The sequence below is a fragment of the Taurulus bubalis genome, assembly GCF_910589615.1.
Source record: "Taurulus bubalis genome assembly, chromosome: 7".
NCBI classification, from domain to species: Eukaryota; Metazoa; Chordata; class Actinopteri; order Perciformes; family Cottidae; genus Taurulus; species Taurulus bubalis.
In genome coordinates this window covers 9,460,020-9,471,705 of record NC_136595.1, presented here as the reverse complement: position 1 = coordinate 9,471,705, position 11,686 = coordinate 9,460,020, and the positions used below count along the sequence as shown (strand labels likewise).

General features: G+C 41.9%; 1 protein-coding gene across 1 annotated transcript in view; it reads right to left on the bottom strand.

Annotated features, from left to right (window-relative positions):
- Window positions 1-923: 923 nt before the first annotated feature.
- slc1a7b (solute carrier family 1 member 7b) overlaps window positions 924-11,686 on the bottom strand; it is a gene marked incomplete at both ends in the record, with an annotated part of 32,937 nt that continues 22,174 nt past the window's right edge. The window contains 9 exons of the mRNA XM_079220544.1: window positions 924-1,184; window positions 1,305-1,404; window positions 1,544-1,678; window positions 3,796-3,990; window positions 4,831-5,064; window positions 6,777-6,876; window positions 6,984-7,215; window positions 7,303-7,345; window positions 10,129-10,344. Of these exons, the coding sequence (XP_079076670.1) occupies window positions 924-1,184; window positions 1,305-1,404; window positions 1,544-1,678; window positions 3,796-3,990; window positions 4,831-5,064; window positions 6,777-6,876; window positions 6,984-7,215; window positions 7,303-7,345; window positions 10,129-10,344 (1,516 nt within the window). The remainder of the gene's footprint in view (window positions 1,185-1,304; window positions 1,405-1,543; window positions 1,679-3,795; window positions 3,991-4,830; window positions 5,065-6,776; window positions 6,877-6,983; window positions 7,216-7,302; window positions 7,346-10,128; window positions 10,345-11,686) is intronic.

Here is an 11,686-nt window from a genome sequence, read left to right as displayed (position 1 = left end):
ACAGAATTGCGTCGTGTTGGTGCATAATGGTGAGAGATTTTAATCAACGAATACATTAGCTCCAAAGTAAGTTCACGTGTTGTAAATAAAGAAAGTTCACCTCTTGTTTGATATTTTTTCAAATAGCAGCAAAAAGGAATTCCCTCCACCACTCGGCTTATGTTGAACAGTGGTTGTTTTCGGCTGTTCAAGAGCAAAGTTTATTTAAATCAAGTGCTCCTGAGGCTGTTCAAACAAATCTCCATGTTGCCCCTTGTATCACAGTTGTATCATGACCACGAGGGGAGGTCAAATTTCAGATATTTTCTTCAGCCCTCTCTTCCCTGTCATCCCGTCAAGCCAAGCACCACCAGCTTTGTTAAGGCAAAATTAAACAATTAGGGCATTTCACTTTGCCTCCTGATCATTCAACTAAAACCAGACTCTTGCAACCCTGTCTTGTCTCTTTATAATGACACAAACAGCTAGTTGCTTTCCGTCGTATAAAATAAATTAAACACTTGTCTTATTAACATTTTGCACACAGAAAAAAAACTAATCATAAATTATATAAAATGTAGATATCAAATAGGTAATCAGTTCGTCAATGCATGTACCTGTAATCAAAGGTTTAGGTGCTGCAGGTCCACACCAAGGACAAGTTTTATGAATAAAATCATATTGTTGTCCCTTCGGTGTGATGAATTCCACTCTCAGCGTGCTACTTGTCCAGTCGTACAGAAAGCATTTCACTGCTATATAGTTCCCCACTACGAGGCGTTCTCTCTTTCCAGGACATGTTGTCCCCACTGAGTTTTGCCCCCACAACAATAAGATGAAGATATGAAGATGAGCCTGGCTGCGCTGTAGTCCCTTTTGTAAGAGTGTCCTTTGCTCTGAGGTCAGCTCATCCACAAAACAACCCATCAAACTGCAGGAGGCGGCTATACGTTGGTCTCAAGGCCATTCATGTCAATGGTGCAGTGCTCTTTGCCCTTCTTTAGGTGCCTTGGGGGAATCGGAGGCTTCTTCCTGTCCGAAGGCGGCCGGACGCCCTCCTCCAGCTGCATCAGCCGGGCCACGTCGGAGGGGACAAGCTCGTGTTTGACGCCCGAAGAAGGGGGCCGGTAGTTGCCGTTGTTGTTGTGGCAGTTCATCAGAAGGGGGGTGTTTATCACGGGTTTGGCCTCGCAGATCAAAGGCACCTGGGGGCCGACAGGGTCACAGGAAGGGAAATAGGGAAGTGGAGAAGAAAAAAATGAAAGCATGTCTGGGAGGAAATCGATGTTGAAAAGAAGCTGGACTATGTCATAATTGTAACTCACCCCATCTCCCTCTTGCATGAAGTCTTTCCTGCAGATATGTGCCATGATGCCTGTGGCCAAAGCATCCCCCATTACATTGACCATGGTGCGGAATCTGTCTCTGTAGAAGAGGAAGACATTCGAGAGGATGAGTTGAACTTCAACCGGAAATGTTGGTCGAATGGAGAAAAGATGAAGAAGATGGGGCTCATGGGTTGGAGTTGGCAAAAGTGATGGAAGTAGACACTCATGCTACTTACAATGCCCAATCTACTGCAATAATGAGAGTGATGTCATCAGTCGGCAACCCGACGGATGTTAGCACTATCACCATGGTGACCAGTCCAGCTTGTGGGATCCCTGCTGCACCGATACTGGCTGCAGTGGCTGTTATACTGGAGATTCAGAAACCAATTAGTAAGCATAAGAGCTGCATGTAATGGCACAAGTGAAGAGAAAAGCATGGCTGTTGACCTTCAACAGTAGTCCCTGTGGGATGCCATGAGAGACTGATACACAACTATAGGTCGCAAGGATGTGATATTTTCAATCCTTGACTTTTTTCTTTTATTTGTTTTCTACAAAAAGCATATCTGCGCTCCTCTTTTTCCAATTGACTGTCCGTCTCTTTTTATCTCTTGTAGAATTATCCAGAAAAATCCAAAGCAAGAACAGCACCACTGAAATAAGGCGGAGCAGAGGTGACATAGGGTTGGGGGGGGGGGCGAATCCGAAAGGTTGACCCTGATCACCCGGAACCGAACTGTGATGGAAGAGCGAGCCAAGGTGAACCTAACTAGGAACCTAACGAGGCTCAACATGGAACAGTGGAGGGAGTGCATTGGTGCTTTCTGTCTCACAGGGGACAACTCAAGTCACCAAGTTGTTCATGAATACACCTCACCATTGTTTATCTGACATTATCATTGTCTTTCCCTAACATAACTATTTGCCGTGTGCAGAAACTGTAAATACAAAAAAATATTAGCGTTAGCTCTTGTATGGCGATAGGGGTCGGGCACTGGGTAGGACCATTGAGCTGCACTTAAAGACATCAAACAAACAAACAAAACCATCATCATCATCACAGTCATTTGAAAAATGATAAAGTAACACACAATTCTACACATGGTGGCTTAAAACCTCCTACAACACACTGAGCTGAACTCGCTCCGTGGACAGCTGGTTACTCATTTAGGAATTTGAAGGAGAACATTTTAGCACTTACACTGCAGATTCATTTAATGATATCTTATTAATTTGTTCTTGACAAACAGATGAGCGTGGCCTCATGAGTCAGACAATGTCTCCATAGCAACTGTACAGCTGCATACTGATTAAAAGCATCCTCTCTGTGAAACCTCATGAGTGCATAAAAGTAGAGATTGTGTGGAGAGTGGACTACATGTTAGTGCACGTCTGCTATCTGGAGCCGATCCAGAAGCTGAGGATGGGATGATCCCATCGCTCATCATGGTGAGAGAAGGCAGGGCTTTGGGGTCAGTGGCGTGACTTGGATATGGTGGTTTATCGAGGCCACATGGCTCTTTTCAGAGAGATAAGCGGATAGTTTCAATCTACAGTTGCTATATGGAATTATATAGAAAAGCATACAGTCGCAAATATCAGGGAGGTTGACAACTGATGGTGATGTCAATTATATTCTCACGTTACTGATTTATGTAATGTGTTCTTTACAGGTCGTCTGGGAGTCCAGGGTCACAACACAACAGTGAAAGATTTGTTCTTGAATGCACCATCAGACTCCTCTTATGCTTTTCTTCATTAGTATCATTCAGGCCTGCTACACTCTGTGGTAAAACATGAATATGTCTTCCTTTTGTGCATTGGGAATAAAGTGGACACTGGACCTGGTTTAAGGTTCATTCCCTGTTTTTTTTGTTATGAATTTCTTATATTGAAGGACATACACAGTATTCTAGTATTTCAGGACAGGGTGAAACACAATGAGCATCACTCTTTGCTTTACTCTTAAAGCACAATGGAGCCGGCTGTTATCATGTATTGCTTTCTGCAGGCTATCTTCTGTAATCGGTGCTTCCACTTCTCGCCCTATCAGTGGGGAAATACCTGCTTTTCCATACGTCAGAAATCAGAAAGAGCAACTGTAAGAGATTCTATCTAAACATACGAGGGTTGCATTATCTGGTGAAGAGGTAAAAGAAAGGCCATCCTCGTCAAAGACAGAAAAAAAAATAGATTTAAGCTTTAGGTGCAGTTCTTGTCGGTGGTTGAAGCAGTCAATCATCAATCTTTACTTCCTCGCTAGCAAACTGGTGTCAGACATCTTCCTACATCTGTGCTGCGACTAATCAGGTCTGAAAATCACAGATTGTGTATTTTAAAAAGCAATAAATTATGTACAATGTATATCTGGTCAACCGTTTAAAGGATTTAATCTTGTTGATATCATTGCTTTAAAATCCCAGTAATATCTTCCCCATGTTAATGAGCTTAGAGGCACAGCTGGTGTACGGCACGGCCCACTGACCTGATGGTGATGATCTGGCCAAAGTCCAGCTCGTAATTGTTAACTTGTGCGATGAATATTGCTGCCACGGCCTCGTAGAGAGCGGTGCCGTCCATATTGATGGTGGCGCCCACGGGGAGCACAAAACGGATGATGCGGCGGTCAATGTGGTTGTTCTCTAAGAGGCACTTGAAGGTTATAGGCAATGTGGCAGAGCTGAGGAAGACGGACAACAAGAGAGAGAGCTCAGATGGTAAAAAGATCATTCCATTAACATCCCATAATTTCTCCCAGGCATATGTGTAAACAAGTGTTGTCTGTGGTGAGAGAAACAGCTGGACAGCATGCAGCACATGCCTTTTGCTGATCTGAGTACAGAACACATGTGCGCTGATGTAGCCATGCAGCGGGCACTTACTCTGGCTAAATAAACTGTGTGAATCTCAATACACACTTCCTGGTCCAGTCTGTCACAAGGACAAGGATGGATCTTGTAACATTTCATGGACCATGTCAAAGCTTTTGTGCTTTTTAACCAAACAAAAATCCCATAACCCTATTGCTGAGGAGCATTTTACAAAGATTCTCAGTTTGTCGCTTTCCTTCCAGGCAGCCACTGTGGGTTGGAAATGAAACCAGTCTGAAGTCTACCACAGCCAACATAATGTCTGCTAATAAGCCAAAACATGCAAAATCACTGACAGTGTCAAGGTTAGTTTAGCGGCCAGTTTGTATAGAGGAGCTATGTCCCAAAATATCCACAACATGTGCATGCACTGGACAGGCGCCAGTCTAATCGAATACTCCTTTACGTTCCCATCTCTTCCCACACACGCCAGATGTTTCCTGATCTCCCACAGTTCCTTTGAAGCTTTTTGTGGTATGGTTCCAGTAAATGGAAAAGAAAGGAAAGGATAAGTGGCCGAAGGACTCAACGATATATCATATTGATTCACATGAGAAAATAAAAAACAACATTCTGATATTTTTACATCACACAATACAAACAAAAACCTGGTCAATTCCATTTGATCTCCCTGCAGTCATGTCCTTTACCTGGAGGAAGTTGCCAGGGCGATGAGCAGGGCTTGCAGGATTCCCCGTATATAAACGATGGGGCTCTTTTTGGTGATGAAGAAGTACATGGACGGCAGGATGAACAAGCCGTGCAACACCAGACCAAACACCACGGTGACGGCATAGAAGCCCAGCTTTTTCCCCATGGCTGACGGGTCACTCATCTCCAGGATCTTACCGGCCACCAGGAACACGATGCCAAACGGGAAGTACCTGTCAGGGTGAGATGTCGCTAAAAGGGTGAGCAGCAGTGGCTGGTAGGTCCTTTATAAATGACACAACTGCCAGATCTGTTCATCTACAGACAGGTTCCCACACGACACCATCACAAGATGCTCAAGTTAGGCCTTAACATTTCCATGATCCCAAAAATAGTATCGCTAAGGAAATCATGGCCGGGCCCTGGATCATGATAAGGTGATGGGGTAATTTTACACAGAAACTGATTAGCAAATAATAATGTGTTTTTTAGGTAAGCTCATACTGTTATTGTGTGTGTTTATGGCTGCTTAATGAATATCGCGAAAGATTTTCAGCCTCTATGATCAATGGTTTGTGGATCAGTTTGACGTGCGTTTAGAGCTCCAGCATGTCATTTGGTGACAGTTTTCAGAGATGATAGTGGTTATTTCTTCCATGGTGGATGACGGAAATGATAACTGTTTCCATGGAGATAAGCCACGCCTCCTCTCCACCACGTCTAGCGCAAATGAAGGGAATTACCACAAATAAGTAAACTCACGCAATTAACACAAATTCACTTGGCTTTTGGTGTGAACGCAGCATAAAGCTTACAATTTGTGTGTGAAGTGAAAAACAGGTGTGCTTATATGAATTAAAACAAATTATTTTTACTAAATATTAAAAGGCCTTTAATATGGATTAATTAAACCCTGAGTGGAAATAGTTGCTGAGGACTGAAACTGCCCCTGTATCATCTAGCATGCATATCTGGTGTAGCTTGAAGGTAAACATTCTAACAAATATTGTTGGTCTGCTTTAATCGTGCAGCTGGCAGACAGCAGTAATGACGTAACTTTATTCTAACGCTAACGTTTATACATGCTATTTTTCGAAAAAAATATGAACTAACTAACTTTACTTGTGCAGCAGGAAAACAACAGAAATTGTATACGCTAACCTTACTTTTTTTTTATACTTTCGGGTACTTTTAACGTTTCTGATATCTAGAGGCGTATTCTGCAGGCAAACAGCAGGAATTTCACATCAGCTAACTCTTTTATTCTCTTTTATGCTAAGCTCCAGCTACTCTTTTATGCTAAGCTCCATAAAACTCTAAATAAAATAAATTTTCTTGCATGAGGGGGGCTTCTGCTATTTGACTCTGTGCTGCCTGTATTCTTATCTCATATCTATCTATCAGCTGCTTAACATTTACATGGTGTTTTGGTAAGAGGTATCCGTAGTTGGCGCTGCTGAGGCAGCTATGGTAGCTCACTGAAGTTATGAGGCAAACTGTGTGTTTTTCTAAGATGTAACTATTGCTGAACTCTGGACGCAGAGTTCAGATTATCTTGACCTAGTTGGATCGGCGCCATCGAAGTGGGACAATAACAGAATTGTTCTCCTTATTGTCTCAAGTTCCGTCGGTTGTTTGTCTTTCTGTCCCTCACTCTTGCCTCTCAGGGCTGCAGCCAAACATCTTCCAAACATGCAGCCAATGCCTGCTGCATGAAGGGAGGAAGGAGGGAAAGGGAAAACATTTCATTAATAATTGTTGATGTATAAAACTCATGTTGACCTATTTTTCTGGGTCAGAAAATGTTTGCCCTCTTCTGGTGAAGAGCTCTGTCGATTCAATTGAATTATTCCAAGTTTCTGCTCAATAAATGCTTAAAGACATTTAAATGTTTCACATCGCATTTGTTTTCTCTAAAGGAGATTGATAAGGTTCCAAGCATTACCATATAACAATGGCGACAATTCTCAGGACGGCTTCGTTCAGGCTCTGACAGAAGTTCACCAACGCGCTGCCATTTGGCCCCATCCTTCCCAGCATAATACCTGTGAAAATAAACAACATCATTGTTTAAGATATGGACAAAAGCCTTTCCATTGACAGTGATGAATTCTTGAAGAAGAATCCAGACAAGAATAATGCATGTTTTTACCCATGGTGGCTGAAAATATAACAATTCCAAGGACATTCATTCCATCGCTTGTTCCTTCCCGAATGCGTACGAGCACGTCGGGTGGTGGAGTCAGGTCAAGAGCGAAGTTCTGGATGTCGGTACCATTATCATCCTGGATACCGTAAATGAGTGCTCGCCGCGTGGTGGACTCTGATTGGAGCTGACTCACTGTTGGCTTGGGTTTCAAGGTGTACTCGCTGCTTGTTCGATACTGTTGCCAGGGAATAGAAACAGAATTTGAAAAACGACCGTGACTTTGTGTTTAAAAGCGATGTGTGTATTGTATAGATAGTCTCACCTGCTGAAATGTGGCCTGGACCAGGTTGGATGGAAACATGTTGCTGCAGGGCAAAGATGCACACATATTAACACTCTCTTGTTCAGTAAGGTAGAACAATAGGAAAGCAAGCAAACAATTCAATACTGTATGCTTTTGGGGGTAAAAATACCCTTTTCCCAATGGTTTTCGGTATTCTTGTCAACAGTAAGTAACATTATAAGGTACATTCTTTATTTACATTAATCAGATCCTTCTTCACTGCAAAGCTGAAGAGAACTCAGATATTTTTTTCGAGGTTCTTGTTTTGGTAAATGACATGGCAGTGAGTCAGAAGGCTTCAAATAAAACATCCCGGTGTTTCGGGCAAGCTGACATAATACAGAAAAGGAGCCTGCAGGTGTGACTAGTTCCGTTTTCACTCTGTGACCGGTTTCCAGGAGCGTTGGTGGCAGGAGACATTATTATTCACATTCATACAAAATAAATAATGAAAACAAATATATTCTATTCAGGAAACAGGGTTTTGCTACGACCAGCAGATTATGGCGACAAATGTTTATACATAGTAGTAACTGATACCACAGGCTCACTTCACTGACTGTATAACTCCTCCCTCCTTGTGCTCCTAAAATTCCTGTAAAGGGTATAACAGTAATGGCATGCCCTTTTTCTAAAGTCCAACCAAACCATTAAATGCAAACAGCCAGATCGTAATACGCACTTGAACCAAAATCTAACCAAGTTAGATTTTCTAAAAGTAGACCAATAAAACAATACCATACAACTTATTCACTGAGATTCACTATCACAACATATTCTCTCTGACTTTACCCAGAGCAGCTGTGTTGATACAGGGACCGGACCCCTTGTTGTCTTGTATTGAATTACTTGTTGAAGAACCTGGACAAAACTATGCCTGAGAACATCCAATGCAATACAGACATTTAAAAACAAAAACCTTTAGACCGAGGGCAGTTAGCACTTAACGACTATAATGCAATCCATGTTTGCATTTCACTGGTGCACTGCAGAGACAAAAATGTATGTCTTTTGATACCCGCAATGTAAAGAGAATGCAGCTGACTGTCCAGGGTGACACGCTCTATGCTTTACAGACACCCTATGATCTTGAAATACTGTCATTGTGGCTGATTGATATTTCAATCGTACTTCACTTAATGTGGTGTTTTTCCAGTCTGAGTGTTTTTCCAGTCTGAGGACAATGAGATAAAAAGCCCTTTCACAAAGCACAACAGATGTAGATTTATCTCAAGGCCCAAATTAGATGTTTTAATTTGCTCTGCCTTCATGAAAGAAATACCTCACACCTGGTGACATTTAAAAGGATTGTTGAGTCAAAAGAAGTATTATGCTCTTTACATGTACTCAGAACCCCCAGAGGAAGAGATGTTTAATCAGCCGTATTCCAAATTTGTTCTGAAAATACTGCATTCAAATGCCAAACTCAGGAGTGAAAAGTCTGATTCAGTCCCTCTGATTCAGTTTGGATACACGGTGAAATATAGTTAGAACTCCAGGCTGTACAAATCAACACCACCTACTGATCCATTCAGCCCATCGCTCCACCAACAGCATGGAATGAAATGCTCGGATTAGATTTGCAGAGGCACAATGCATGACAGGTGACCGTTAATAGTCCTGTTTACTGATCCCGGGTCTGAGAAACTGGGTAACATCTCTTATTAAAGAAGATTAAATGTTTTTAGTCAACAATGAAGTCATCCCAGAATACGGGAACTGAAACGCTTAAGACAACCAATGTTTTTTAATCCCGTCTCAGGATTTGATACAAATACAAAACAGTCTGACAAAGTACGATTTTGTCAGGATGACATTTGCTCTTGTGAGGTGTTATTAATCCAGGTTGGTCCACTTTCTAGAAGAAATTATGCCTGATATTATTTTGTGCCATTTTATACAGAGCATCAAATAATTTTCATATTCATTTATATTCTTGAGTAACAGCACAGAAAGTAAAACACAGTTTAGCTCACAGATGAAGTTATCTGTCTGCAGTACTGGGAACATACAGTACATCATTGATAACACACAAAGAATAGAATAACATACAGCATGTCATGTTGTTTTTCACATTCAATTTGTTGAACCAAGTCCCTGCTACTGTGCTCCCTGCAGAAAGTTCGTATAACAGCTGTTCTTCATGTTTTCAGCAAGCCACAAATTCCATTTTTTCTTCTTACATATTGTATTTAAACATGTCTGTTGTGCTGTGAATAAGGTAATGTATAATAACTGATAAAGCCTTCAAGCCTGTAGGGTGAGACACAGCTCATTAAATGGGGTGATCAAGCCCAACTCACATGAAGTCCAGTTTAGACGTCACAAGGAGCACTACACCGCCCGTGAGTACAGGTGCATGATGTCCTTCGTGGAAGGAGCTGACTAAAGTCTGATAATAACCCTGATGATGCAGCATATATATAGGTGCCATTTAAGTGCTACTAAAGTGTTACTACTGTGCTACTTTCCTTATTCAAGGTATATCAGAAGACGGCTGTTGCTCACTGCAGCCCTCCCAAGCCCCGTTGGTCCTCTGATAATAACCCACTCCAAGATGTGAAGGTACAAAACATCTAACAATGAACTGGAGCCACTGATTCATGGACCACTTACGTGCACGACTTCTTCTGCTATTGAGGATATTTCCGAAAGAGCATGTGCTCCATTTGTACCAGTCTGACAAAGAGCCTAATACACTAAGTGCCATGCATTGAGTATCGCTCACACATGTTGGAATCATGAGTGAGGAACCATTGTTCATGGTGTGCACAGCTAGTCAGATAGAGGTTATATTGATCCTACCGGATGAGATCCAGCAGAGCATCAGCAGAACTCATGATTGGCTTGCCGCTATCCTCGGAGTCCTCTTTCTGGGCCGCACCGCCTGGGTGGATGATGGAGACCATGATGATTCCCACTACCACGGCTACAAAGGTGGTCCACAGGTAATAGGACACTGTGATCAGACCGAGCCGACTGGAACACTTGGCGTCGAGGGCTGCCAGTCCTGACATCAAACTGGGAGAAGAAACATTTGAGTTAGATTGATAGTTAGTGCTTTATTTTAATAATGCATGCTGAGCCACGTAGAAGCAAATGTGTTAATCCATCAGTACAAAACTAGTGTGTGCACTCTCCTCACTTGTGAGGTGTAAAACCATGTTTCTTTTCAGCAGCTTAGTAACAATGGTTTTCTGAGTGAAGCCAATGCATTTAGAATTATTTTACAAGGCTAAGACCTTGAAAGACCATCTTAATCTGTTCAGGAGTATGTAATCCTTCAATCTATCTGAAAACTTCAAACATAAAACTTGTACATTCTAACAAAAAAACAATCTCACCACAAGGTCAATTTTCTGGAATGTTCTGAGCACTTAAAGATCTTTTGATGAGATTGTTTTGTCAACATGTGTTTCCAATGTCAATAATGTATCTGCATTGACACCTGAACATACTTCATAGCTGAGGAGGATCATGCGATGGAATTGAAAGCTCCAGACAAACTACTGTGGTCTCAACTGCTGTATCCCCTGTTTAAAAGTGACTTCAAACATCAGTTGGACAGTCATGGTCAGAACAGTGTTGCTTTTGCGGATGTAACAAGTCCTCCAAACTAAGCAACACAATTGCCCATGCCATCTGTAACGACATTTAGAAGATTAACATTTCATTTTCAGTTCACTATCGTTGGAAACAAGAAATGAACAGCAGGCTCTGGTCTTAAGTGCTGCCTTTAAAGGTTGTTGTGTTCACCATGTTCAAGAGGAAAGTCTGAATGACCAGCCCCCTCTTGTGCTTTTCACAACTTTGCAAGGGCAACATTTCTGAAAGCTCAGAGTTTATAACTTATGACGTAATTGCTGACATTTTCAGAGACGGTGGAGGAAAATGTTGATCTTCCCAACGGTCCCTGGTTGTCATTATACCTTTGCATCTCCTGCATTATGTCAGAGCACCTACTAAAAGAAGGAAGGCTCATTACCTCTCTGAACTTATCATGGTGCCAAGCTGGTAGTATTAATGTATTTGATTGTGATAGAGCGTCTTTGTTATCAATAACAAACCAACTATCACACTGTTAATGATATTTAATGAACTTCCGGAGGGCTAACGTTGGCCAGCTTTCTCGACAATGTTTCATATTATCGTCAGGATGTGGTGCTAATGGCCAAATCGTCTGTGCCTCTAAAGAAAATGTTTAAATTGATCTTGTTTTATTTTGTATTACTTTGTGGGGATTTGGGTGCAAGTGGTGAGGTAATTGAAGAACTACTAGAAGAGAAAAGCATGGTTAATTTAAGTGATGGGTGGCGGACCAGATATACAGAGAACAAACAGTTCTACATGTACCCTTAGTTTC